The sequence below is a fragment of the Aulostomus chinensis genome, chromosome 20, assembly GCF_037954235.1.
Source record: "Aulostomus chinensis isolate RoL2024-O1b breed Wild chromosome 20, RoL_Achi_v1.0, whole genome shotgun sequence".
Lineage (NCBI taxonomy): Eukaryota > Metazoa > Chordata > Actinopteri > Syngnathiformes > Aulostomidae > Aulostomus > Aulostomus chinensis.
In genome coordinates, this window is record NC_141339.1 from 12,436,951 (window position 1) to 12,460,151 (window position 23,201).

Sequence of the window (23,201 nt, forward strand, 5' to 3'; positions counted from 1 at the left end):
AGCTGGTGTGACCGTTTGACTGCTCGCTGACTGTTCATGAAAAAAGGAACAAAAACTTATCACTGAAATCGGGGAGGGCAAAGGAAGTTTCTTCGAGTTGTTTTGCAAGTTCAAACTCTGCACCTCTGCAAATAAGGAAGGACTGCTGCTGCTTCGCTTTTGCACTTTTTAACTAATTCTCAAAGAGGAATATTAAAGGTAATAAGGTGGTAATAGGATGGGAGAAATGACGCAGAAAGTGCCTGTTATTGAAAACACAGAGGTGAAAGTGCTTCATGAAACTGAGGCATCACTGGGGCCTGATGACAAAGCTGATTACCCTCTTGCCGGGACGAACTCTATCTATTCTGCCATCCTGAGCAGAAATGAGGCCGTCAAAGATGCCAAACGTCTCAAGACCTTTTTGGAACTTCGAGACAAATACGTGAAGAAGAAGGTGCTGTTTGAAGACCCTCTGTTCCCTGCTGAGGACTCCACACTTTTCTATAGTCACAAACCCTCGATGACGTTTGAGTGGAAACGTCCCTGGGTGAGTGTGTCTCTTTGGTCGCAACATTAATGGCTCTTGACTAAAATCCTTAAGTATCTCATCACTTCCTCCACAACAGATGCTGTCGGTGTGAACATGATACGGCCGTGTGGTCGGTGGTGCATAGCTCTGGGTTTTCACCTCCTACAATCGCAGACAGCTGACATTCACACAAGAGCACACGCTTTGTCAGTGCTGCGAAAATACAGCGGCAGCTCGGTTTCGTTTACAACTTTATCAAGGTCTTTAGTGGAATATTTACAAGGTCTGACACCGGGTAGTGCTGACCGTTGAGAGGTTGAGAGGTTGAGAGGTTGAGAGGTTGAGAGGTTGTTCGGCGTTGGCAGCTTTGGTCTTTCAAAACATGCAGATACACAACACAGAAATGCAAACCCACAAGAGTCCTACTTTCAAATTACACTTCAAATAAAGTACAGAAGAAGTAGCAGCAGCATAGAAAACTGCCGCACAAATCATCAGTAACTGTGCTGAAGTGATAAAGTACTTCAGTTCTAAGAGCTTTTCGTGGCATCATCATAAAGAACATCATTGGAAGGTGGTAGAAATACAGAAGAGAACTGTTTTTAAGATGTAGCAACAAAAAAATGATGTATGTTGATATTCTAAATTCAAAAGGAACAAATTTCATTCGTCTTCACTGCATTTCTAAAGCAGATACCGTTTGATTTGACTGTGGGGACTCAGAGTGAACCTCTTGATTGCCACGTGCGTGATGTTCTAGAAGCTTTAGCTGAGATTAGTGATATATGAATCCCATCCCCGGGTCAAATGTGGGGCGCGCTCTAATTTCAGAGCATGACACTGCATTTTACTTTTGCTCGTTTGATGAGTCCAAGTTAAAGAAACCCATCGGAGTTTTTTTTTGTAAATAACCCAATGTTATATTTAAAATTAAGTTCATTGTGTGGCGGCAATTATTTTCTGTATTTTTACTCTTGAAATTGGGTTAAAAAAAAAAAGAGAATCTTTACACGGGGGTATATTTGCAAAGCTGCTTTCACTTTGTTGCAGTGTTGTTTACAAGGCTAAAGATGTTCTTCCTCCCAGTATGTGTCGGCGCTGCGCTATGTACCCTCACACACTGCTAACCTGTCTGTCACTGGAGTAAACTGAGTCACCCGCTCTCACACACACGTCTGTATCTTTGTTGCACTACACTTGACCCCGATCAGTGCGTCCGGCGTCGGCCTGTTGTCACGGCGGCCGACCCTCCCTATTCTGTTGATTATTTTGTTTCCTCCTCTTCTCAAATGCTACTTTGGCTCATTTTGACTTCTTTTGCGTACATTTTTCTTATGTTGTTTAGTGCAGGGCTGCTCAAGGTGGGGTGCGGGGCCAAATTTGGCCCTACGTGAGTTTAGACTTGGTCAGCAGAATAAATGATACACCAGTAGATAGATTCATTCTTTAAAAAATATAATAATAACAAAAATTTGAATAATTATGAGAAGAAGAACTGTTTTACTGTTTACTATTTTTGTTTGTTAAAAACTCTTTTAATTTAGGAATATGTAAGATCCCTAATAATTACATGTATTGCATACATTATTGCATAGCGAGAAGTTACTCTTTGTGCAGGACATCAGTTGAGTCGGAGTGAATTAAGACAAAAGAATGAAGCATCACTAGAGACAAAACACAACATATTGTGCGTTTGTTTTGGACCTCCAAGGGAAAATGATTTCTGATTTGGTGCACCTTAAGGAAAATTTTCTGCTTGCAAAATTCCTTAATATAGACATATAGACAGACAACCATTCACACTCACAGTCACACCTACAGTCAATTTAGAGTATCAATCAGCCTCGTCCCCTCTTGATGTCTTTGGACTGTGGGAGGAAGCTGGAGAACCAGAGAGAACCCACACAGGAACAGGGAGAACATGGAGACTCCACACAGAAAGATCCTGTGATGGAGCCGGGACTCGAACCTGGAACCTTCTTGCTGTGAGGCAACTAGTATTTATATATATATATGCTGTATATATATATATATACACATATACATATATGTAAAGTAAGAAATCTAAATACTATAAATCTCTATAGCACATCATAAAGTAGAATAAGATTGCATGTCAGTTACATAATAATATCTTGTGATCCCTTTTATTGCATCCGAGGATGTTTGGAAGGAGCAGCACACAGATGCATTAAATCCTCCAGTAAATATGTGTGACATCAATCACTCGGCAATGACAGACATGTAGTTATGAGCTGGACTGACTTCAACTTCCTCACTTGTCCAAAAGACTAAAAAGGTCATGACTGGGAGACCTCCAGCAGCTGCCTCCTCACAGATATGTGTTAGAGGGGGTTACGGGGTCCGAGACTCAACCCAACAGAGTTTGGGTTGCACAGTTCAGGCCCTCCTGTCATGGGAAATGTTCATTCTAGATGTGTAAAAACAAACTTTTAAATTCAAATCATTGCAGAATTATAATATCTGGTTCTTATGATCATTGTAAATTCTTCGCTAATTATTCTAGAGTAAGTCAGCATGTAATTTTTTTGTCATCCAGTTTTGAACAGGTGAAGCGTTAGAGAACTAAAGGTTTATAGGCTATAAAATCCTAATATAGGCTTGTCCATTCAGGCTCAAATATGGCCTCAGAGGGCGAGTATTTTATTTCCTCCAGCTATGGAAGTTGTATACTGATCCCTGCTCCAAATAATCAGAGTAGTTAGACTAGAAACCCAGTTTTGAGTGTGTCTGTCAAGACCTTACATGGACGAGAGCTTGAAGTCTTCACTTTAAACTTGTAAAATATTAGATGAAGATCAGTTCAATTACAGAGAAACAGTCGCTCTTCGTCAGGTGAAAACAGTCCACAGACATCTGAGAGACACCTGTTAGAGGGTGTGTGTGTGTGTGTGTGTTGGGGGGGGGGGGGTCATCCTAGCTGTAATTTCATCTATGTTCTCCTCTGTGCCGAGTATGGTATTTCATAATGTGAAAAAAAGACTGAACATTTGGCAGTAATACACTGATATTGCACAATAAACTCTCCTCGATGTCACAGGAAATATGTGAAAACCCGCACTTCATCATCGATGGAGCCACCAGGACAGACATCTGCCAGGGAGAACTGGGTAACTCCTCAAGCTCTTTCTACTTTAGAAAGATTGACTTTCTTCTTTCACATGTTTATCTAAATATCAGTTTAATGCCAGTGCATGACACCCCTTCTTGATACTGCTGTTACACACATCATGGCATTGCAGGTGTAAATAGAGTAAAACATTTTAATCCTAAATGTAATAAAGTCTGGAACTACACGTAAATAAAATGTATATCTCCTGTATATCTATCTATCTATCTATCTATCTATCTATATACACAGTATATATATATATATATATATATGGGTCGGAAAATGGATGTGTAGTTTATGAACTATTACCCAGTGTCAATCAGCCAAGCTTCAAATTCACTATTTGCACTGAATTACTCTCTAAAAGATGATGCATGTTAATAGGCTATAAATTCCCATTGCTTTTCCAAAGTTGCAGAGAATTGTTCTTATCATGACATAAGCAGGATACAGGGAAACACGTCATCTTAGTGATGTGTGAATTTTAGGGGCACGCCAGATTTACACTTTGTGGTCAGAATACAAGGAAATAAGAAAAAAGTGTATTTACTCAGTTACTCAGTTCCTTTGCGGAAAATTTGAATTACGCACTCAATTGCCTGATACAGCTATCACAAATAATCACAATTCTTACTGGTTGAACGTAGTAATGGCATTTCTTTCGTACCAAGAATTTATAGGGGAAAACCCCAATGGATGCGCTTCAAGAGTCTGAGCTATCACTGCGTTTGTAGAAGAACCCTGAATTATTTCAGCTTGGGTAGTTTTTTTTATTGTAATTTCAACAGAAGTAAAAGCAAGAAAAGAAAATTAACTTGGGTTCCAGGAAGAAACCAGAGCCGGACAGTGAGACTACGTCATTTATAAAGTGATATGTTTGGATCATGTAATCTCATGGCTCATAATTCTACTGTTGTCAGGTGACTGCTGGCTGCTCGCGGCCATCGCCTGTCTGACTCTGAACGAGAAGCTGCTGTACAGAGTGATTCCTCGGGATCAGAGCTTCACCGAGAACTACGCTGGCATCTTCCACTTTCAGGTTTTAAACATACTAAAACTAACTGTTCTTTTATTGTACTTTTATTTTGATGAGGTTATAGTATCAGTCAAAGTAGAAGGACACAACGACCTCCAAAAAAAATCAATATGAAGTGACGTCGCTGGCGAAATGCAGAGGTGTCAAATTAAAATAAGAAATAATGCTTTTCTCAAGGCAAAGAGGAAGAACACCATTTTGTTTTTAGAAAATAAAAGTCATCTAACGAGCAAATTATTAACTTAATAATATATATTATGAAAACCAAAGAGAAAAAAAATACACGTGTCGTATCGCAACACACCTCATTCCCATCTCTCAGTCAAAGCACGTGTTAATTAGTGATAATTTGTAATCTTGAGTTCATTAAATTAAGTTTGCTTGTGACGTCCCACAAATCCTTGAAGTGAGAAGTTGATTGATATATTTATTTTTAGGAGTTATTTGATAAATGAATGTTAAATGAGTTTGTTAAATTGGTTGATGAGCAAATTTGCTTTCGCTTATAAATATCGGGGTCAACCTCCAAAACTCCTCATTGGCCCGTACCAACTCCTCAAGAGGAAGGGTCTCCGTCTCAGTCCTGGTATCTTGTTGTCATCTGTTCTGTTTTCTTCGTGTCAGTTCTGGCGTTATGGCGAGTGGATCGACGTGGTTGTGGATGACCGCATCCCCACCTGCAACAATCAGCTTGTGTTCACCAAATCTTTCCGAAAGAATGAGTACTGGAGTGCCCTTCTGGAAAAAGCCTATGCCAAGTAAGCAGGTTTAGTGATCTCCACCCGTGTGCTGCTGTCAGCACCGTTCAGTCCGGTTCACTCAGCGAGGACCAGTGGGATGAAGGGTTGGGATTTGATTCTGTAGCATTTTCATGTCTGGTCGTTGCTGTAACAAGAGGCTCGCGGTTGATTGCGCCTCGCGGTTGCCTTTGTGAGAATGCACCCACAGGGCAGAAAAAAAACAATGAAGCTGTTCTTGTAATGTTTTGTGACATTGTGAGATTACAGTCCAAATCCTGAGATTAGAGTCAGGAATCTGTTGGTTTGCATTGTTGAATTTGGTGCAAGGTGTCGTGGTTGTGTGCTCTTAAAGACCCCTGTTGACTTTCTGCAGGGTCCTACGGTCTACACAGGGGGTTCACTGCTGGATAAAAGACTTGTTACTGGAGACCCTCCCCCGATTCATCTCTGACTTTGCCGTTTCTGTCTTTGTCTTTCTGTCTTTCTGGCCCGCATCCAAAACCTCAAGCACCCTGGCAAAAATCTCAGCTTTTAGAACAGTCACGCCAGCATATATTGACTACTGATCGATTCTCTCAGGTTGCATGGGTCTTATGAGGCACTGAGAGGGGGGAACACCTTGGAGGCCATGGAAGACTTCACAGGAGGTGTGACTGAGTTTTTTGAGTTGTCTGAGGCTCCCAAAGACCTCTTCAACATCATGAAGAAGGCCCTGGCGAGAGGTTCCCTGATGGGCTGCTCCATCGACGTGAGTGGTCTTGAAAATGAGACAAACTAACTAGATTTTAACCATCAAATCCATAATAAACGGTCCATGTAATCACTAGAAACATCTATTTTTCACTGCAAATCTCACATCTGTCAGATTTACTCAGCCAAGGAGATGGAGACTCGGACCGAGCAGGGACTGATCCGGGGTCATGCCTACTCTATCATAGGACTGGAGGAGGTACGGCAAAATTACCACCCGCTTTTGATGCGGCTTCGTGGCCAGCCAGTCATGCTAACAATTTTTTTCCTAGTGTGATAAGGTTGCAGAGGACAGCAAAATTTGCCTGATTCGTCTACGCAATCCCTGGGGTAAGGTCCTCTGGAAGGGACCCTGGTGTCCAAAGTAAGTATATCATCATTTCAAAATCGTGTCTTTATTTTCCAACGCTTGCTGTATTTCAACTTGACCTGATTCTCAAATATGAAGAGAAGCTCTTTGTTCTCACGAGTATCTTGCTTTCTGATATCCACAGCTCAAAGGAATGGTCGACTATCTCCATTGCAGACAAAAACAACCTGAAAAAACAAACTGTCGAAACGAGTGAGTTCTGGTGAGTAAAACAACAGAGACTTTACTTTTTCACATCTTCTCCGTCCCACAAAGGTGAAGGCGTGGCAAGTCATTTGCCATTATTCTTTTAGATTTTGCTTATCCGTGCAATTTGTGCTTCTGTCTTCCAGCGAGGGAACGTCCTGGGACTCTCTGTTGTCAATCTCAAAAGGTTCTGTAAATTGAAAACAGTCATGAACCTTCAAAGAACATTAAAAGTGTTCTTAAAACCCTTTCTATTTGTTTTGAAATTCCCGCGGTTCAAAGTTCCCTGTGTGACTCGATGAGGATGATAAACTCACATGGTCACCTAGCAACATTTTGAAAAAAAGAAGCCTTTTAGGAGGGAAAACCTGAACCTGTCACAAAAGTCTTTTTATTTTTATCCCTATTAAGAATTTAGACATAAAAAAGAAGGGGAATATAGACAAAATGTATAGAAATACGGGAATTATCCTTTAATATATATTGATTTGATTCAATCTCATCATGTTGGCTCTGGATAAAATCTCTCAACAGCTGCTGCATAGCAACTCCTGTATAAAATCTCAGTCGTGTGATCAGACAGCACCAAATATGTCCTCAAAGGGCCACCGTAGCGAGCACACACTCATCGCCCCCTACCACTTCACGTTCTTACTCCACTTGTGGCAACAACCTAAGAGAGTAATGTTGTCCACCTTTCACTCACCCGACACAAACCCTTCGGCCTCCTTGTTCGGCTGATGCTTCAGCTCCTTGTTCCTGGTTCTTGTCCTACAGACTTCCTCTTTCATGTTCCCATCCAGGATGTCCTTTGACGAATTCAAGAAGAAATTCACCAAACTGGAGATGTGCAACCTGACGCCTGACACACTGCAGGGCGATGAAAGAAACAGCTGGACTGTGTCAGTCAACGAGGGTCGATGGGTGAGAGGCAGCTCTGCTGGCGGCTGCAGGAACTTCCCAGGTAGACCACCAGCTCGCTTTCATTGTCGTCATCATCATCATCATCATCATCATCATCATCATCTACAACAGATTTAAATGTTTCAAGATACACTTCTGTAACTTTGTTTTGATTTTACTGAGTATCACATCGTGAAGTAGAAATTAGAGTAGATTCATTTTATGTTTTATCCTGTTGTGATAATTGGGAAAATATAATAATTTCCAAGTTTTTAATCATGAATACATTATTATTATTATGATAATGAAACAACCGATGCAGCATTTAATCACCCCATCAGATATTAATGATAAATATTTCATTACTTAGGGTTTTATTGTAAAACATGAAATGTGCCCTGATTTTTGTGTAAGAGGCCGTGAGAAAACTGGCCTTTTTTTCTACACATTTGCTTGAATGTGTCAGACTTTAAGATGTTCGACATGCGAATAATTACCATTATGTCTTTAATGTGAAACCTATATTATGATGACATGATGATCTTTTATATTCACAGAAACATTCTGGACGAACCCTCAGTATCGGCTGCAGCTGTACGAGGAGGATGATGACCCGGAGGACGGGGAGGTGACCTGCACGCTGGTGGTTGCTCTGATGCAGAAAGGACGAAGGATGCAACGCCACGAGGGAGCCAGGTTCCTCACCATTGGATTTTCCATCTATGAGGTAAGGAGCACGTGACACTAAACTAGCAAGATTTTTCAACATAGATAAAAGCAGCAGTTGATGATGTCATATGTTTCCTCTTGTTTGTGTCTGTAGGTGCCAAGGGAGGTATGAAGGATGTCCACCTGTAACTCCATGGATGTGTGTGCGTGCGTGCCCGTGTGTGTGCGTGCGTGCGTGCGTGCGTGTGTGTGTGTGTGTGTGTGGGGGAACATCACGGCCCAGAAGTGAATGTGATTGTACACTTGAGTCAGACTACTCAGGCCAAAATACTTCTTGAAGGTACAAAGGACATAAATACTGTGGTGTATTTACTGTCAATTTTCACTGAGTTATAAATGAGTAGATGAATAGTTCTGTAGAGACAAATTAATAGAGTACCTGAAGCGTGTATATTTCAATCCAATAATTTTGTGTCTTCACAGATGTGCGGAGAGAACAAACACCTGCAGAAGGACTTCTTCCTGTACACAGCCTCCAAAGCTAAATGTAAGACCTACATTAACCTGCGCGAGGTGACGGAGCGATTCCGTATGCCTCCAGGAGAGTACGTGATCATCCCAACCACCTTTCAACCCCATGAAGAGGGACAGTTTATTCTCAGGGTCTTCTCTGAGAAAAGGAGTACCTCTGAGTAAGTGTCATGGTTGGGGAGGGGGGGGGGCAGCTGATGTTATTTTAATCTCTTTATCTCCACATCACAATTTAATATTGTGTTAACTGTATTATTATTATTATTATTATTATTATTATTATCATCATCTCAAGGGTTAATTCAAACTGCTTTATTCAGTTGGTTATTTTCAGAAATCAAAAGGCGGTTTTCTTAATGATGAGGAAGGAAGCTCAGTTATCTCTAAGCAATTCAATTATTAACTCGTGATGTTGAGATTACTGTATTTAAAAGCATGGCTGTTCTTGGCTTCTATTGTACTGAGCACAAAAGTGTGTTTTTCTCTCTCACAGGGAAGCAGAGAACAAGATTGAATCAGATCAAACACAGGTTGGTGATGCCATCATAGAAATATTGAGAAAAGTTATTTTATAATTCTGTATAATTCTTAAATAGAAGTATATTTAATGTCTATAACATGGGGTATGTGACTTCTGGGCATGAAAAACGTTGACTTATTCCCACTGACACAATTTACCTGACTGGAATGTGTGAAATATGGCTTTGCTGTTGCAGTGAAACACACTTTCACATTTCAACATCAGCCTGAATTTAAAGGAACATGAAAACTGTGGGAAAACACACTGATTTGCTGTCCTCCCTGGAACAAGAAGATAGATAGCCTGAGAACCACAGAGGCTGACTGGCCGCTCGTTAGCTTAACCAAAATGAACGGTGGTGGATGGGAAATGTTAGCTTTAGGTTCAGGATCTTAGTTTGTAATCTTCTTCATCCCCACTTGCAAAGTTAGCCATGACTAGTAGCAGCAGTCGCACCTATTAGTCATCCTGAGATGTTTAGTTTTGTTGGAAAACTTGCCGTGACAAATCACTACCTGACACCAAGAGGTTTTGTCAGGAAATTAGTTCCGACGATGTATTTGATTCAAAGATCACGCTGTCTCGTTATTTGAAATTGCTATTTCATTGCAAATGTTATGTACAATCCAAGTTATATTAATGCAGGCAAAGACTGTTAGCGAACACTTCCCCTCCATTAATATTCATTTTGCTAAGCTAACTAGCAGTCAGTTGATATCTGTGGGTCTCAGGTCCCTTATGCAGAAGGGTATCTATGTATCTATCTATCTATGTATCTCTCTCTCTCTCTCTCTCTCTCTCTCTCTCTAAATATATATATATATATATATATGTATGTAAAATCCACCATATTTTCCTGACTCATGTTCACTCATTGTTTTTCCCTCAAGTAACTAACAGAATTCATTTTCCAAGTGTTGTCCTCTGTTTCGTCTCACTTCATTCATCTTTCCTTCCTTGTCTTGTCTTATTGACCATCAGCAAGACAAGAGAAAAATACACAAGGTAACGCATGCAGCCCTGCTTTCCTCACTGCTCCTGCTGACATTACTGAGTGTGTAGGTTTTGAACTCTCACTCTCTTCTCTGTTCTATATCTCCCCTCCACAACTAGCCTATCGTATTTGTGTCAGACAGAGCACGCGCCAACAAAGAGATCGAGCATGACGGCATCCTGGGGGAAAAAAGGAAGAAACCAAAGGTAAAAGGGTTGTGAAAGTGTGTATAGATAGACTTCCATTCCTGGTGCCAGACAGGGAATAGCTTCCCATGACCTTTGACCTGTCATCATTTCTGGAGACTGACGACTCCTCTATGTAATCTTGACCAGGTCAGATAACATCACTGGGAATAAAACAATTTATTTTGAAGCCAAGTGGCTCGGCTGCACCTGTTTTGCTGAAAGACATCAGCGCATATAGAGTTCATTTCTAATGTCTTTTTTTCCTCTTGTGCTGCTCTGCCCCAGTAACACAAGTGGGTATAAATCAGAAAGTGCAGTATTTCATAAGCTTCTGCATACATGTGGTCAAAAGATACATTACCTGTGTTAACATTAATGAACGCAGAATCTGGTACTGTTGTAAAAAAAAAAACTGCCCTACTGTGTTTCTATCAAAATCCAGATTCTATAACTGCACTTTAATCCAATACTTTATATTTGTTTCTTAACAGCGAAAAATACTTGAAGCTGAGGAGGAAACTGAAGAGGAGAAACAGTTCAGAGCCATTTACAAACAGATCGCTGGTGAGGTGAGCGAACAGGACCAGAGCGCTGCAGATGTTGGATTTTAGCTGACGTGTAACGTAAAGTTTAATGATCCATCAGGATATGCAGGTCTGTGCCAACGAGCTCAGGACCATCATGAAGAACGTACTCGCCAAACGTGAGTACACGCAGGAGGTGACTGTCATTCTCTGCGTCACGAGATAACTCATACAGGTGGGTGTGCGTGGGCGCGCGCGTGCGTGTGTGTCCCACAGATGGTGAAATAAAGACAGAAGGTTTCAGCCTGGAGACGTGTCGGAGTATGATCGCCTTGATGGATGTATCCTTCCTCTTGTGTTGCATGAAGGTCAGAGGTCATGAGCATTAGCAGCACTAGCATCCGTGTGTTTACCGGGGGCCGGGGAATGCTTGACAGTAACTGTTACTCAAGTCAAGAGTTTGAATATTTCTTTGAAGGCAAACTTTTTGGCTGTATAATTTTATTTTAGCAGGTCATAAACCTGGCTACTGGTCCTACTCCAGTTTTTTTTTTTTTTTTTTTTAAATTAGACCTCATCCATCTTTCATTAATGTTACCATTCCAATTTCTGTGATGGCATTCGATTTTTTTTTTGTTGAAAAATAAAATAATCCTTGTAAAATCTCATGTATGGAGCCCTTGAGAGGCTATTGAGAAAGAAACGATAATTTGTGGTTATAAGATATAATTTTATAAGATATTATTATATATAATATAATAACTACTGACTAACTTTGTAGCCCCATGGCATTAAGATAATGCTTTTGATTTAATTCCCTTCTCTCTGTGACCATCCAGGGCTCCGTGCTGATGTTCTGCTGTCAACATGTTCATTCTCTCCCTTCTTTTGTGACTTTTCTTGTGTTTTCTCACCGTTTGTCAGTGTGTGAAACTGTGAAAATTAGTCAAGACATGTAAACCTGCAACATTCCTGCCAGATAGGAGGGGTTTTGTGCCACATTTTGATACATAAAATAATTCTACTAAAAAAATAAACATCACATCCTCACCCTCAACATTACCTAAGAAGCGATATTGTTTTTTTGTGTTTTTTGTGAGTCGGCTTTTCCCTGATCGAACCATTTTCAGACTGACGGCACAGGAAAACTGAATTTGCAGGAATTCAAGCATTTGTGGACGAAGATTAAACAGTGGCAGGTAGGACCGCGTCTGTCACTGCTCCCACTGTTTTTTTTTTTAGAAATTCCCCTCCAGTCATCATCTGAATGTTTGCTGCCTCTTGTGCTTGCAGTTGATCTTCAAACGTTACGATAAGGACAAGTCCTGCTCCATCAGCAGCTTTGAGATGAGGAACGCCGTCAATGATGCAGGTTTTCCATTCAAATCCTTTTTTTTTTAAACTTTAATTTCACTTTTTTCCCCTGCGAGAAGTAGAATTTGACATTAAACTTAATTGTTGGCCATTAGAGAGGAGAGGAGTATCAGACTTTGACCCTCCTCTCTGCTTCATCTCCTCCTCATGAAGGCTTTCACCTCAACAAGCAGCTGTATGACATCATCGCCATGCGCTACGCAGACGAACACCTCAACATCGATTTTGACAGTTACATCTGCTGTTTTGTGAGGCTGGAGGGAATGTTCAGTAAGTGCGCGGACGCATGCCACCGTGTTTTTTTATACTGTGATTGTTTGTCATCTGGTCATGAGGATATTTGGTCAAGGCTCCACAAAGAGTGGATTTTGAAACCAATGTCGTATAAAACTAATTGCATTTGCACCAAAAGTATTTCAGTGTTTTTGTAGCCTCAGTGGATTCTTGTATACTACCAGAATTTGTATGAATTCGTGTTTGAGGAGAGGGAAGTGATGTCACTGAGTAAAAGAATTCTGAATGTGAATCCAAAAATTTTGTTTTAGAATCTGAAAGTTTTGTTTGAAAATCCAAACACGGTGCAAGCAAATTCAAGTCTTATTTTGAAAATTATGTTTTGATTACAAGTAAAAAACAAAATTACATTAGTGAACCCTAAAATAAAATTTTGTTTCCAAAAATGTAGCTTCCAAGTCCAAAAGTTGTGATTTCTGTTGATCACCAGCTTGGAGGCGGGACTTAGACTTGACGCGCACCAACAGGGGCGTGTCCGACATCATTCAGATGTAGTCCTGCCTTCGAGTTAAACCCAAAAGCAAGCAACCATTTTGGATTAAGAAAACTTTGGGATTTTGAAACAAAACTTGGTTTAGTGACAAAAAAGTTTTGGTTCATAAATTAATTTCATTTGCAACAAACGGGACATCTTCTTTTCTCTGATCGGTGATTGCAGAACAAAGAGAGAAAACTCTACAGAAGTCTCCCAAAAAAATATTGCCACTGGTTACTGAATTATAATAAATAATGGAGATATTGAGGTTATTTTCTTAACATTTTAAGATATTTTTATTCTCCTAAGGAGGATTTCTACACTCATGAAATTATAATATTACCGTCTGCTGCTGTGCCCGAAAGATAAATGAAGACTGATGTTTTTGCGTCTCTCACAGGAGCTTTCAATGCCTTTGACAAAGATGGAGATGGACTGATCAAGCTCAATGTTCTGGAGGTAAACTTTACTTTACCCCGAGCAAGAACATGTTTACTTGCTGCGTATTATGGCGTTACTTAGATATACATGATTATCCTGATGAAAGGTGTTAAAATTCATTTCTAATTGAAATTCGTAGTTTAAACAATCTCATCAAAAGATGTCCGTCTGTCCTTCTGGCTGATCTTCCTCCTGCTCTCCTCTAGTGGCTCCAGCTGACCATGTACTCTTAACGATGGTTCTCACGCTGAAGGCTCCCCTGGACAAGTTTCTTCATCCCCTCAAGTCTTGAAGCGTCATTGAGTTAGATTATAATTTTGCACAGATTTTGTCACAGCAACAAAAAGGAAGGTCTCAATGACAAAATCAGGTTGAATGAGACTCCCGAGATATTTCATCCTGCTCGTTTTTAAATGACTGACAGCTGACCATCAACGAAACATCATCGCTTTTTCTTTAAAACCGTGCAGTCCTGAGGAGAGGAACCCGCTTGTCGGGCAAGACCAAGATCGATGTGAGCAAATGGGCCGCGTCCATGAAATGTCCTTTATATGCACCATGACTTTTTTAGCCTGAAATTTAGTCTTACAGGCATGAAGTAAAGCCTTAACTCCATCACCTTGTTCCTCCTCTACCTCTCTAAGACAAAACTGAGGGAAAAAAAAGTTCTCTAGTCTGTAAAATCAAATTCATCGATGAAGCTTTAAGTTATTTAATAATATGTAGTTTAATAAAAAATGAAGGGCAACCACTGTACCTGGTAGTATTTTATTTCTGCACACAGACGCTGTGTACAAATACAAATCAGATATACAGAACTGTACAACCAAACATTAAGGCTTAAGTAGAGCATTCATAGGAGCTTCTCCACTAAGTTCCATCACTACTTCATCTCTCGCGCACACTGCAGATGAGTTTCTCCTTTGTGACTTAAACGAACCGCTCAGTCGTCATGTAATTATCATGTTTCATTCATCATTCTGGTCCTTCAGTGTGAAAGAGGATCAAGTTATGCGAGACTTGAGGGCACAGGATCTCTAAATTGTGTTGTGAGAAAGGAAAAAAAAAAAGGGGGGGGGATAATCTGGAACATGCTCTGATTGAAGAACTACGGAACATTCATATGTAAAGTATTGATGGTGAGATTTTTGAGGAGCTGCTGCATTAATTACGAATTAATTTATGAATAAAATGCATTTCTGTCTGTTTTATTTCTACCGGCGAGTTCTCGTTCGACAAGTGAAAGGATTTCAGGATGCCTCTGAGAATCCTGCTGATTTCATGCAGCAAAAAGCCTTCCGCCTTTCTTGAGTGATCTGGGGGAGAACCTACAAGAGCCTGTGGACGACTGAGGGATTTTCCGTCCACGGTGCAGTTTTGACGGATTAATCTGAATGCATGTCGCTCGTGTTCAGTCGCTCCGCTTAAGCTAGAACTGAACCGATCACCAATAAGAATAAACGGATCTGACAGGCCTGTAGTGTAATTTGCTTTACAAAAGCTACTCGCAGATGTTGCATAGATGGAGAATTATAGAGACTTCTCAGCAGAGACATGCAGTGATGGTCGTGATGATTCATGAGGTTGTCAGCCATCGTAGGAGTCTTACCCTCAGTAAGTGGACACTCGTATTGTTGAGGATTAAAAAAAGAAAAGATTTTATCTCCTAATAAGGGGCCCCCCTCCCCACCCCATCTAAATCCTTTAACACGTAATATATAGAATTTGTCAGCATTTTACTTTCCCATCAGATTCTACAGGTTTTAACGACAGAACTTCCTCCGTATTCCTACTCACACGGAACGCTAAAATGCAGCTTTGGCTAACGACAATCTGACGGCAAATCAGACAATGCTCCATCAGTGTGAAAGGATATTGAAGTTTTTTGCGGGGGGGCTTTGTGCTGCCGCCGCTGTTAGCATCCCAGCACAAAGACACGCTGACTTGAGGTAAGAGTATCACTGCGGATGATGACATCATACAACCCCACTTCCATAAATCTATCCATTTAATGAAGGCTGTGGCTTTAACATTGACAATCCTGGAAAAAAAACAACAACTGGTGAGCTACTGTGAACTCATCGCTGCGCCTGTCACGGCTGCACCTCACTGTCGATCCCTACGTGGCACTGCATGTGATCAGGAAGTTTCTGTGAGGAGACAGAAGCGAGAGAATGAGTAACCTATAGGCCCAGGGATGGAGGGAACATTCTAGACTTAGCGAATGAAATACAATTCTACAATTTCATTTAGCAGACGCTTTTGTCCAAAGCGACATACAACACAAGCAAGAATTTAGACCTAATTAAGGAAAAGTCCATAGGAAGCGCAAAAGTGCTTCAGATGTGATTTGGTCACAGGTACTGCCATCTAGTGGCAGAAGAAGTGTTGCCCCCCCCACCTTTTTTTTTTTTTTAAATTTTTATATATAACAGACATACAACATCACACAACACAGTTAGTGCTACATAATCACTAAGTGCTGGGTCTTGGACCCTCTGACTTATTCTACCCCAAAGAGGAGAAGAGTCAGGTTAAGTGCCTAAGTGCTCTCTGAACAATTGAGTCTTCAATTGTCTCTTAAAAGTAGAAAGGGACTCAGCAGAACGCACAGAGTTGGGTAGTTCGTTCCACCATTTGGGAACAACAGAAGAGAAGAGTCTGGCTAGAGATTTGGAGCAGCGCTGGGCTGGAAGCACCAGGCGTCTTTCGCATGCAGAGCGTAGTGGCCGAGAGGGAGAGTAGACCTGGATCAGGGATTCCAGGTAGGCTGGAGCCGTTCTTGTGATTGTTTTGTAAGCCAAGAGAGGTGCCTTGAATTTGATCCTGGCTGCCACTGGAAGCCAGTGAAGAGAAACCAGCAGCGGGGTGACACGTGCCCTTTTGGGCTGGTTGAAGACCAGACGTGCTGCTGCATTCTGGATCATCTGCAGAGGCTTGAATGAGCATGCAGGGAGGCCTGCCAGAAGAGAATTGCAGTAGTCAATGCGTGAGATGACAATAGCCTGAACCAGAATCTGTGTGGTCTGTTGGGTCAGGAAGGGTCTGATCTTCCTGATGTTGTAGAGGGTATAACGGCAAGACCGAGAAACTGAGGCCACATGAACCTTAAAGGTCAGCTGGTCATCAATCATGACACCCAAGTTTCTGGCTGAGTTTGTGGGCGCAAGTAGGCTCGAGTCATGTTGGACAGTGACCTGAGGCTGAACAGATGGACAAGCTGGAAAGACCATAAGTTCAGTCTTAGAGAGATTCAGTTGAAGGTAGCGTTCCTTCATCCATGTGGAGATATCAGCCAGACACGCTGATATACGATCTGAGACCATTCTGTCATCAGGTGGAAAAGAGAGGAAAAGCTGAGTGTCGTCAGCATAACAGTGGTAGGAGAAGCCATGGGAGCGGATCACTGCACCAAGTGAGGTGGTGTACAGAGAGAAGAGAAGGGGACCAAGCACTGACCCCTGAGGAACCCCAGTCGATAGGCCATGTGACCTAGACACCTTTCCTCGCCATGACACTCTGAAGGATCTGCCTGTGAGGTAGGACTTGAACAACAACAAGGCAGAACCAGATATGCCAAGCTCAGAGAGTGTGGAGAGGAGAATGTGATGGTTCACCGTGTCGAAGGCAGCAGACAGGTCCAGCAGAAGTAGGACAGAGCACTGACCAGCAGCTCGAGCTCGTCTCAGTGACTCAGTGACTGACAGGAGTGCAGTCTCAGTGGAGTGGTCACACCTGAAGCCAGACTGAAAAGAGTCAAGTAGGTTGTTGTTCCGCAGATGTTCAGAGACCTGGTTAAATACTGAGCGCTCCAGTATTTTTGACAGGAATGGCAGAAGTGATACTGGCCTGTAGTTTTCAACCTTGGCGGGGTTGAGATTCGGCTTTTTGAGCAGTGGGGTGACACGGGCCTGCTTAAAAGTAGCAGGAAAAATGCCAGTTTCCAGGGAGGAATTGACAATGTTTGTGACTGCAGGTTTGATAGTGGGCAAAATGGTCTGCAAGATGCTGGTGGGTATTGGATCGAGAGGACAAGTTGTAGGTTTTGAGCTCAGGAGAAGTCTGGAGACTTCATCTTCGCTCAGGGGAGCAAAGGAGAAGAGTGAAGCAGCAGTGGCAGGTTGGTGCTGACTGGACTGGTCAGGCTCAGAGAACTGGTTGCTGATTGCAGCAACCTTTTCAGTAAAAAAGGAGGCAAACATGTCTGAAGTCAGCTCAGTGGAAGGCTGAGCAACTGGAGGAGAAAGCAAGGAGTTAAACGCCATAAACAGTTTTCTGGAATCAGAAGTGGCACAGATCTTGTTCTGATAGAAGGCTTTCTTAGCGGACTGTAAGCATGAGGTGAAGGAAGCAAGTTTCTGTTTGTATAAGGACAAGTCAGTGGGTTCTTGGGATTTACGCCACTTTCTTTCTGCTGCCCTGAGTCCAGCTCTTTGTTCTCTCAGAACTTCAGAGAGCCATGGACTTGGTTGTTTTTTCTTGGCTGGTTTGGACACCAGGGGGCGGAGTTTGTCCAGAGAGGATGCCAGAGAGGAACAGAGTGTTTCTGTACCCTCATGAACAGAAAGTGAGGAGAAGTGCGAGTGGTCAGGCATAACGGAGTTCACTTCATCAGACAGCTGTGCTGCTGTGAGGGATTTCAGGTTTCTGCGGAAGGAAACCGTCTGTGTGGGTGTCTGCAATTGCGGAAAGGCAGCCGCAAATTTGACCAAGAAATGGTCTGACAGGTGGAGTGGGGTAACTGTCACATCTGTTATGGAGCAATTACGAGTCAGCACCAAGACAAGGACTTTACCAGCTTTGTGGGTGGGAGGAGAAGGAGCTAGTTTGAGTGCAAAGGAGGAGATGAGTGCCAGGAAGTCGTTTGCCAGAGTTCTGTCAAGGTGAATGTTCATGTCTCCCATGACAATCAGTGGTGTGCCATCGTCAGGGATGTCAGAGAGTAACATGTCCATCTCCGAGACAAAGCCATCCAGATTACCCCCTGGTGGGCGGTACACAACCAGAACATATGCTTTGATGGGAGCAGTGACACTTAAAGCATGATATTCAAATGTTGTCTCGCTGTTCGACGGGCGTAGTGCAGAAAAAGACCAGTTCTCAGGAATGAGCATGCCAGCACCGCCTCCTCGTCCAGTAGAGCGAGGGGTGTGGCTTAGTGTGGCGGACTCAGAGAGTGCAGCTGGGGTAGCAGTGTTTTCTGGGCGGATCCATGTCTCAGTCAGGGCTAGGACCTGAATGTCTGAGAGTTTCATCAGTGAACTGATGAATTCTGTCTTGTTGACTGCGGACTGACAGTTCCAAAGACCAAACGTGACAAGTGTGGGCTGAGACCACTTTCTGGGAGTGCGGACAGGTTTTGCGGATTGCGTTTCCGGTGGACTGTACGTTTTTTCCGATTGCCAACAATGACCGGGATGTGTGTGGGACACATTGTACGATAAACTTAGGTCGGACAGGCAGCAGCGGTAGTCGCTGTCCTAGCTCGATGGACTCACGCAGGTAGACTCGCAGGTCTTTACCTTTTGTGGTCTGAAACGCTTTGTGGGCTGACGCTTGAGCGTGCTGTTAGATACCTGACCACAGTCACAGCTGTTTCCAGCTTGACTAATTGCGCCCGGCTGTACCGCCCCTGTTAGATTTCACTTGGAAAACAAGCAATAGAGGGTGTGACCCGCGTCAGCTGACCTCACCTATTGTTGCAGAGAGAAATAAAACTGGAGGTCACTCATCTCTTCTAAGGTGCTATTCTCTTACTGACCGACAGGTCTTGGGAGACTCAACCCCTCAGCCATAAGTAAATCAAAATCAAGACCAACGGATCTTTCCCCAAATTTTATGGGTTCTGCGCTACACCCCTCCACCATGTTTCAGGAAAACTGCCCTAAATAGTTTTTACATACTCCTAACAAACAAAGCACTGTAGCCTCTGTGCTGCAGGTAAAAATAATAGCATAAATAATTAGCTTCATGCTTAGCTGGTGTAGACAATCTGTAGCTAAAATAGCATGCCGTTGCTTCTTTACCTCCCTGACCGACTGCTGCGAGGAGAAGAACATGCTGCAGCCTCTCCAGCGGCACTTCACCGTCTGCAGGTTGGGGTTGGTGTGGTCTTCGATGAGGTGCTGAGTCAGGTGCTCCGCCAAGCCGAAAATCAGAGAGCAACCGTGCCACTGCACAGGGGGCGAAAAGGTCATAAATGTGAAGATCACTATTGATGGGGCATAACCGGTTTTATGTCCAGTGTTTTAGCCGGTGGAAGGTTTCAACCGCTGACAAACCCATCACTAACACATGCAGCCAGAGGGGTTGGCTGCTCTGGTGGGTAATAAAGCCAGACGCTCACCCAGCAGCGGTAGCTCTTCATCAGGTTGAGCTTCAGTGCCAGAATGCTTCCATCGTTACAACCCGTGTAGATCTGAAAGGAGCCGGAGATTAACAGAGCGAAGCCACATTTTTACGATTTGAATGATTTTCGGACTTTCTTCGGAAAAACAAAACCAGAGTCAGTCCTCTTACCACATTCTTGTGGATGCTCATGCACATGATCATGTCGCTGTTCCCGCCGTAGACCTGCAGACGGTCACGAGACTGCGAGGGAGGAAAGATTATAGATGCTTTACAAATGCTAATTAAAAATCTGCAGGTTAAAGAAAGACACATTTCTTATCTTTACAAGCAGTGACTCAAAGTTTGGTTTAAGGTATTAACGGCGCGAAATTCACTGCTAGCTGAATTTTTTTGCTTAAACATCAGACTGATAAATCTTTTTTCTTTTTTTAAAAAAAATCACACATCACTGCAAATCTGAGTCTCCTCTACCTGCAGCTCGTAAACTCGAACCAGGTTATCCAGAGAGGCCGTCACCATCATTTCCCCCAAGATGACGATCGATGTGACGGCGTGACTGTGACCCTTGTAGATGCGCAGCAACTCGCCCGTCTGCAAAGAAAGACAAAGATGATAAAAAGAAGAGAACAAAGACAAGCACACGCGTTCATAATAACACATGATTAGACATGTCCAGGAGGTATGAAGGTATTAGGACCTTTTCCAAGAAGATCAAATGAAAGACTGCTGTATTTTACACATGGAGAATTAAAAATAAGAGAACAAAAGATAAAAGAAAATAATTAAAAAAAAATAATCCGAGCAAACGTAAACTTGCTTTAATATTTGGGTATCAATGTAAGTTAGTCATGCCAAAAACTGAATCGGCTACAGTGATTGGCAGGTTAGAATCTTACATGGATGTTGTGGGTGTGAACAGACGCATCAGTGGAGCCGCTGAAGACCAGGTCACTCACCACCTGGACCAGTCAAAGTAAGTAAAATTCAGTGCATCTCCAGAACTGCTATTGAAAGACAGAAATTATGCCTTTCAGCTTTAGTTTCATTTATTTAAAGAATGGTTCCAAACAACACCCCCCCCCCCCAAAAAAAAGAAGGCTCCAACAGCATTTTTCTTTATCAAAACAAGGAAAATCTGATTAAATTAGTCATTAACACCGTGTGGCTTCATCTCCTCACCTTCATACACAGAACTGTCTTGGTGTGACCCTCCAACGAACGCAGCAGCAGGCCGCTCTTGGCGTCTCGTACGCTGATGGTGCTGTCGTAGGAACCCACCAGCAGTATCCGGCGGGCGCCCTCCTGAGCCGTGCCGAGACAGCTGACGCCTCGAGGGCCGTGGCACTCGAACACATCCAGCTGTTTCAGGGTCTAACGAGAAGGATGATGACAAGGTTGAGCAGACAGGACGAGACCAGCAGCAAGTTCATTCAGAAACCATGTTTTTTTTGTGTCGTATCTGCTTACACACCTTTATATCGAAGCTGGCCACTGACCCGTTGGCGAGCCCAGCAAACACAATGTTCCAGGCGATGTGCAGACACAGCACTCTGTCTGGGAGAGAGATCTTCTCAAGACACTTCTTGGACTGGTAGGAAGGTGAAAACAAATATCTAATCACTCTTCTGAGTCTAATATCGGTTGAAACGTAACATCAGAAGTGTGAATATAATGTAAGGGGCCTGGTTTTATACCTTGATGCTGTAACAGCGGATAGTCTGGTCACTGGAGCCTGTAAAGAGTCGTGCTGGCAGGTTAGGGAGGGACGACACCAGCAGACAGTTGACTTTATTCATGTGGCCTTCGAAAACTCCTTGGCACTCCATGTTCTTGGTACATGAAAACACAAAACATGTATTTTTGCGTTACCTTTACCTTTAGCGTTTGTGTTTGTTTGACCAACATTAAGCAGCTACATTTGCTATCCTGGATACACTGAGGATATGAGGTCACATCTCTGAGGGAAACAAGTGATCAAGGGCGCACTCACACTTGGCCTGGTTGTACTCTTCACCTTCCTATTCCCCCGCTGACCCGAGCACACTGTAGTCGCTGTGAACTACATACCACCAGACTGTAGACTCGCGCCGTGTTGTCCCCTGAGCACGTGTACAAGAGGCCCTCGTAGACTTGCAGGCCGTAAACAGGGCCGCCGTGATTTGTAAATGCTCCCAAACCTGGTTCCTCATCCTCCGCCACCACTGACTCTGAAGATGAAAGTGATTCCAGCGTGTTTTCTTTCCACTCCCACATCACGTTGTATGACATTTAATGAAAACAGTATTACTAACCTGGTGGAGCACTGGTCTCACTCATTGGCACGACTGTAGGCTGCATTTGTCTGACGGAGCAAATTTTAGACTTATTTGTTTGAATCTGTAAATAAAAGCATCCACTGAAAGATCCCCAGCATGATCACATGATGTGAACTCACGTCTTATAATCATTTTGCTGACACGTGCTGGCAGAGCTCGTCTTCATGCCGACACACTTCTGACCAGGCTCTTGTTGAACTGCTACTTCAGCTTTGACTTGAAGAGACTCCTCGTTCTCTGATCTGTCAGTATCAATGACCACCTGTTTGTTGGGCTCTATCATCTTAACAGAGTTATCACTCTCATTCCCTTCATTGTCTGACGCTGCAGCGCAGCCGTCCATCTCTTTCTTCTTCGGGACAACAATTGTCACAGGTTTCTCCGCTGCTTTTCCTCGTCCTCTGGCTTCCTCGCATCCAGCAGGCTGCAGTTCTTCTCTTGCTAACCTCTCCATGTTTAACCCCTCCCTTGTTACTCCTTGCTTGTCAGGGGCAGGCGATGTATTCACCGATGTGGAGCCCTCTGCCCTTAGTGGTCTGATACCACCAATGGTGGGAGCAGCTGAGTGTGGTGGCGACAGCAGTAGCGCGGTGGGCAGCAACTGAGGTGTATCAGAGTTGCAGGTGTTGGCTAGCAGAATTGGCTGTTGGCACTCTTCTTGCTTCAGTGGAATGCTCGGCTTGGTGAGGAAGTTGGTTGAGGCTTGATTTTTGGAAGGGGGTGTCTGGCTGGAGGGGGAAGCCAAGACACTAGAAGATGGTTGCTGCGTAGTAGCGACATCCCCTGTTGACAAGCTAGTGGCCTCCTGTCCCATATTGGAGGCTACAGAGTAGTTTAGGAGAAACAGAAGGGAACACTGTTATCACTCTGATTGCCTGCCGAGCCTTTTCAAATAC

General features: G+C 43.0%; 2 protein-coding genes and 1 long non-coding RNA gene across 8 annotated transcripts in view; 1 reads left to right on the forward strand and 2 right to left on the reverse strand.

Moving 5' to 3' along the window:
• capn3b (calpain 3b) lies at positions 1-14,844 on the forward strand. Of its 3 annotated transcripts, XM_086189753.1 has the most exons (23): positions 1-529; positions 3,573-3,642; positions 4,565-4,683; positions 5,305-5,438; positions 6,000-6,168; positions 6,286-6,369; positions 6,443-6,534; positions 6,665-6,742; positions 7,530-7,690; positions 8,187-8,356; positions 8,453-8,464; positions 8,782-8,990; positions 9,323-9,359; positions 10,331-10,354; positions 10,463-10,549; positions 11,023-11,100; positions 11,177-11,234; positions 11,332-11,396; positions 12,186-12,254; positions 12,349-12,427; positions 12,583-12,699; positions 13,599-13,657; positions 13,846-14,844. In XM_086189753.1, the coding sequence occupies exons 1-23, from the start codon at positions 218-220 to the stop codon at positions 13,870-13,872; spliced, it is 2,310 nt and encodes a 769-aa protein (XP_086045879.1). In that variant the 5' UTR covers positions 1-217; the 3' UTR covers positions 13,873-14,844. The 3 variants fall into 3 exon arrangements, 2 of the variants coding, with proteins under 2 accessions (XP_086045879.1, XP_086045880.1); XM_086189754.1 differs by lacking the exon at positions 10,331-10,354; XR_015110635.1 differs by lacking the exons at positions 12,349-12,427; positions 12,583-12,699; positions 13,599-13,657; positions 13,846-14,844 and having other exon boundaries at positions 10,335-10,354.
• Positions 6,774-8,850, reverse strand: LOC147242849 (uncharacterized). Its single transcript, XR_015110636.1, has 3 exons — positions 8,204-8,850; positions 7,433-7,752; positions 6,774-6,916 (listed from the first exon to the last, which is right to left on the reverse strand). It is a non-coding gene; the product is annotated as an uncharacterized LOC147242849 (long non-coding RNA).
• The window catches only part of znf106b (zinc finger protein 106b), a 14,974-nt gene continuing 6,466 nt past the window's right edge, over positions 14,694-23,201 (reverse strand). For all 4 annotated transcript variants that reach the window (XM_086189748.1, XM_086189751.1, XM_086189747.1 and 1 more), the window contains 12 exons: positions 22,425-23,127; positions 22,282-22,331; positions 22,058-22,197; positions 21,685-21,819; positions 21,462-21,578; positions 21,170-21,361; positions 20,887-20,949; positions 20,462-20,581; positions 20,159-20,230; positions 19,986-20,057; positions 19,666-19,812; positions 14,694-15,789 (listed from right to left, as the gene is read on the reverse strand). In XM_086189748.1, the coding sequence (XP_086045874.1) occupies positions 15,733-15,789; positions 19,666-19,812; positions 19,986-20,057; positions 20,159-20,230; positions 20,462-20,581; positions 20,887-20,949; positions 21,170-21,361; positions 21,462-21,578; positions 21,685-21,819; positions 22,058-22,197; positions 22,282-22,331; positions 22,425-23,127 (1,868 nt within the window). In that variant the 3' untranslated portion in view covers positions 14,694-15,732. The remainder of the gene's footprint in view (positions 15,790-19,665; positions 19,813-19,985; positions 20,058-20,158; positions 20,231-20,461; positions 20,582-20,886; positions 20,950-21,169; positions 21,362-21,461; positions 21,579-21,684; positions 21,820-22,057; positions 22,198-22,281; positions 22,332-22,424; positions 23,128-23,201) is intronic.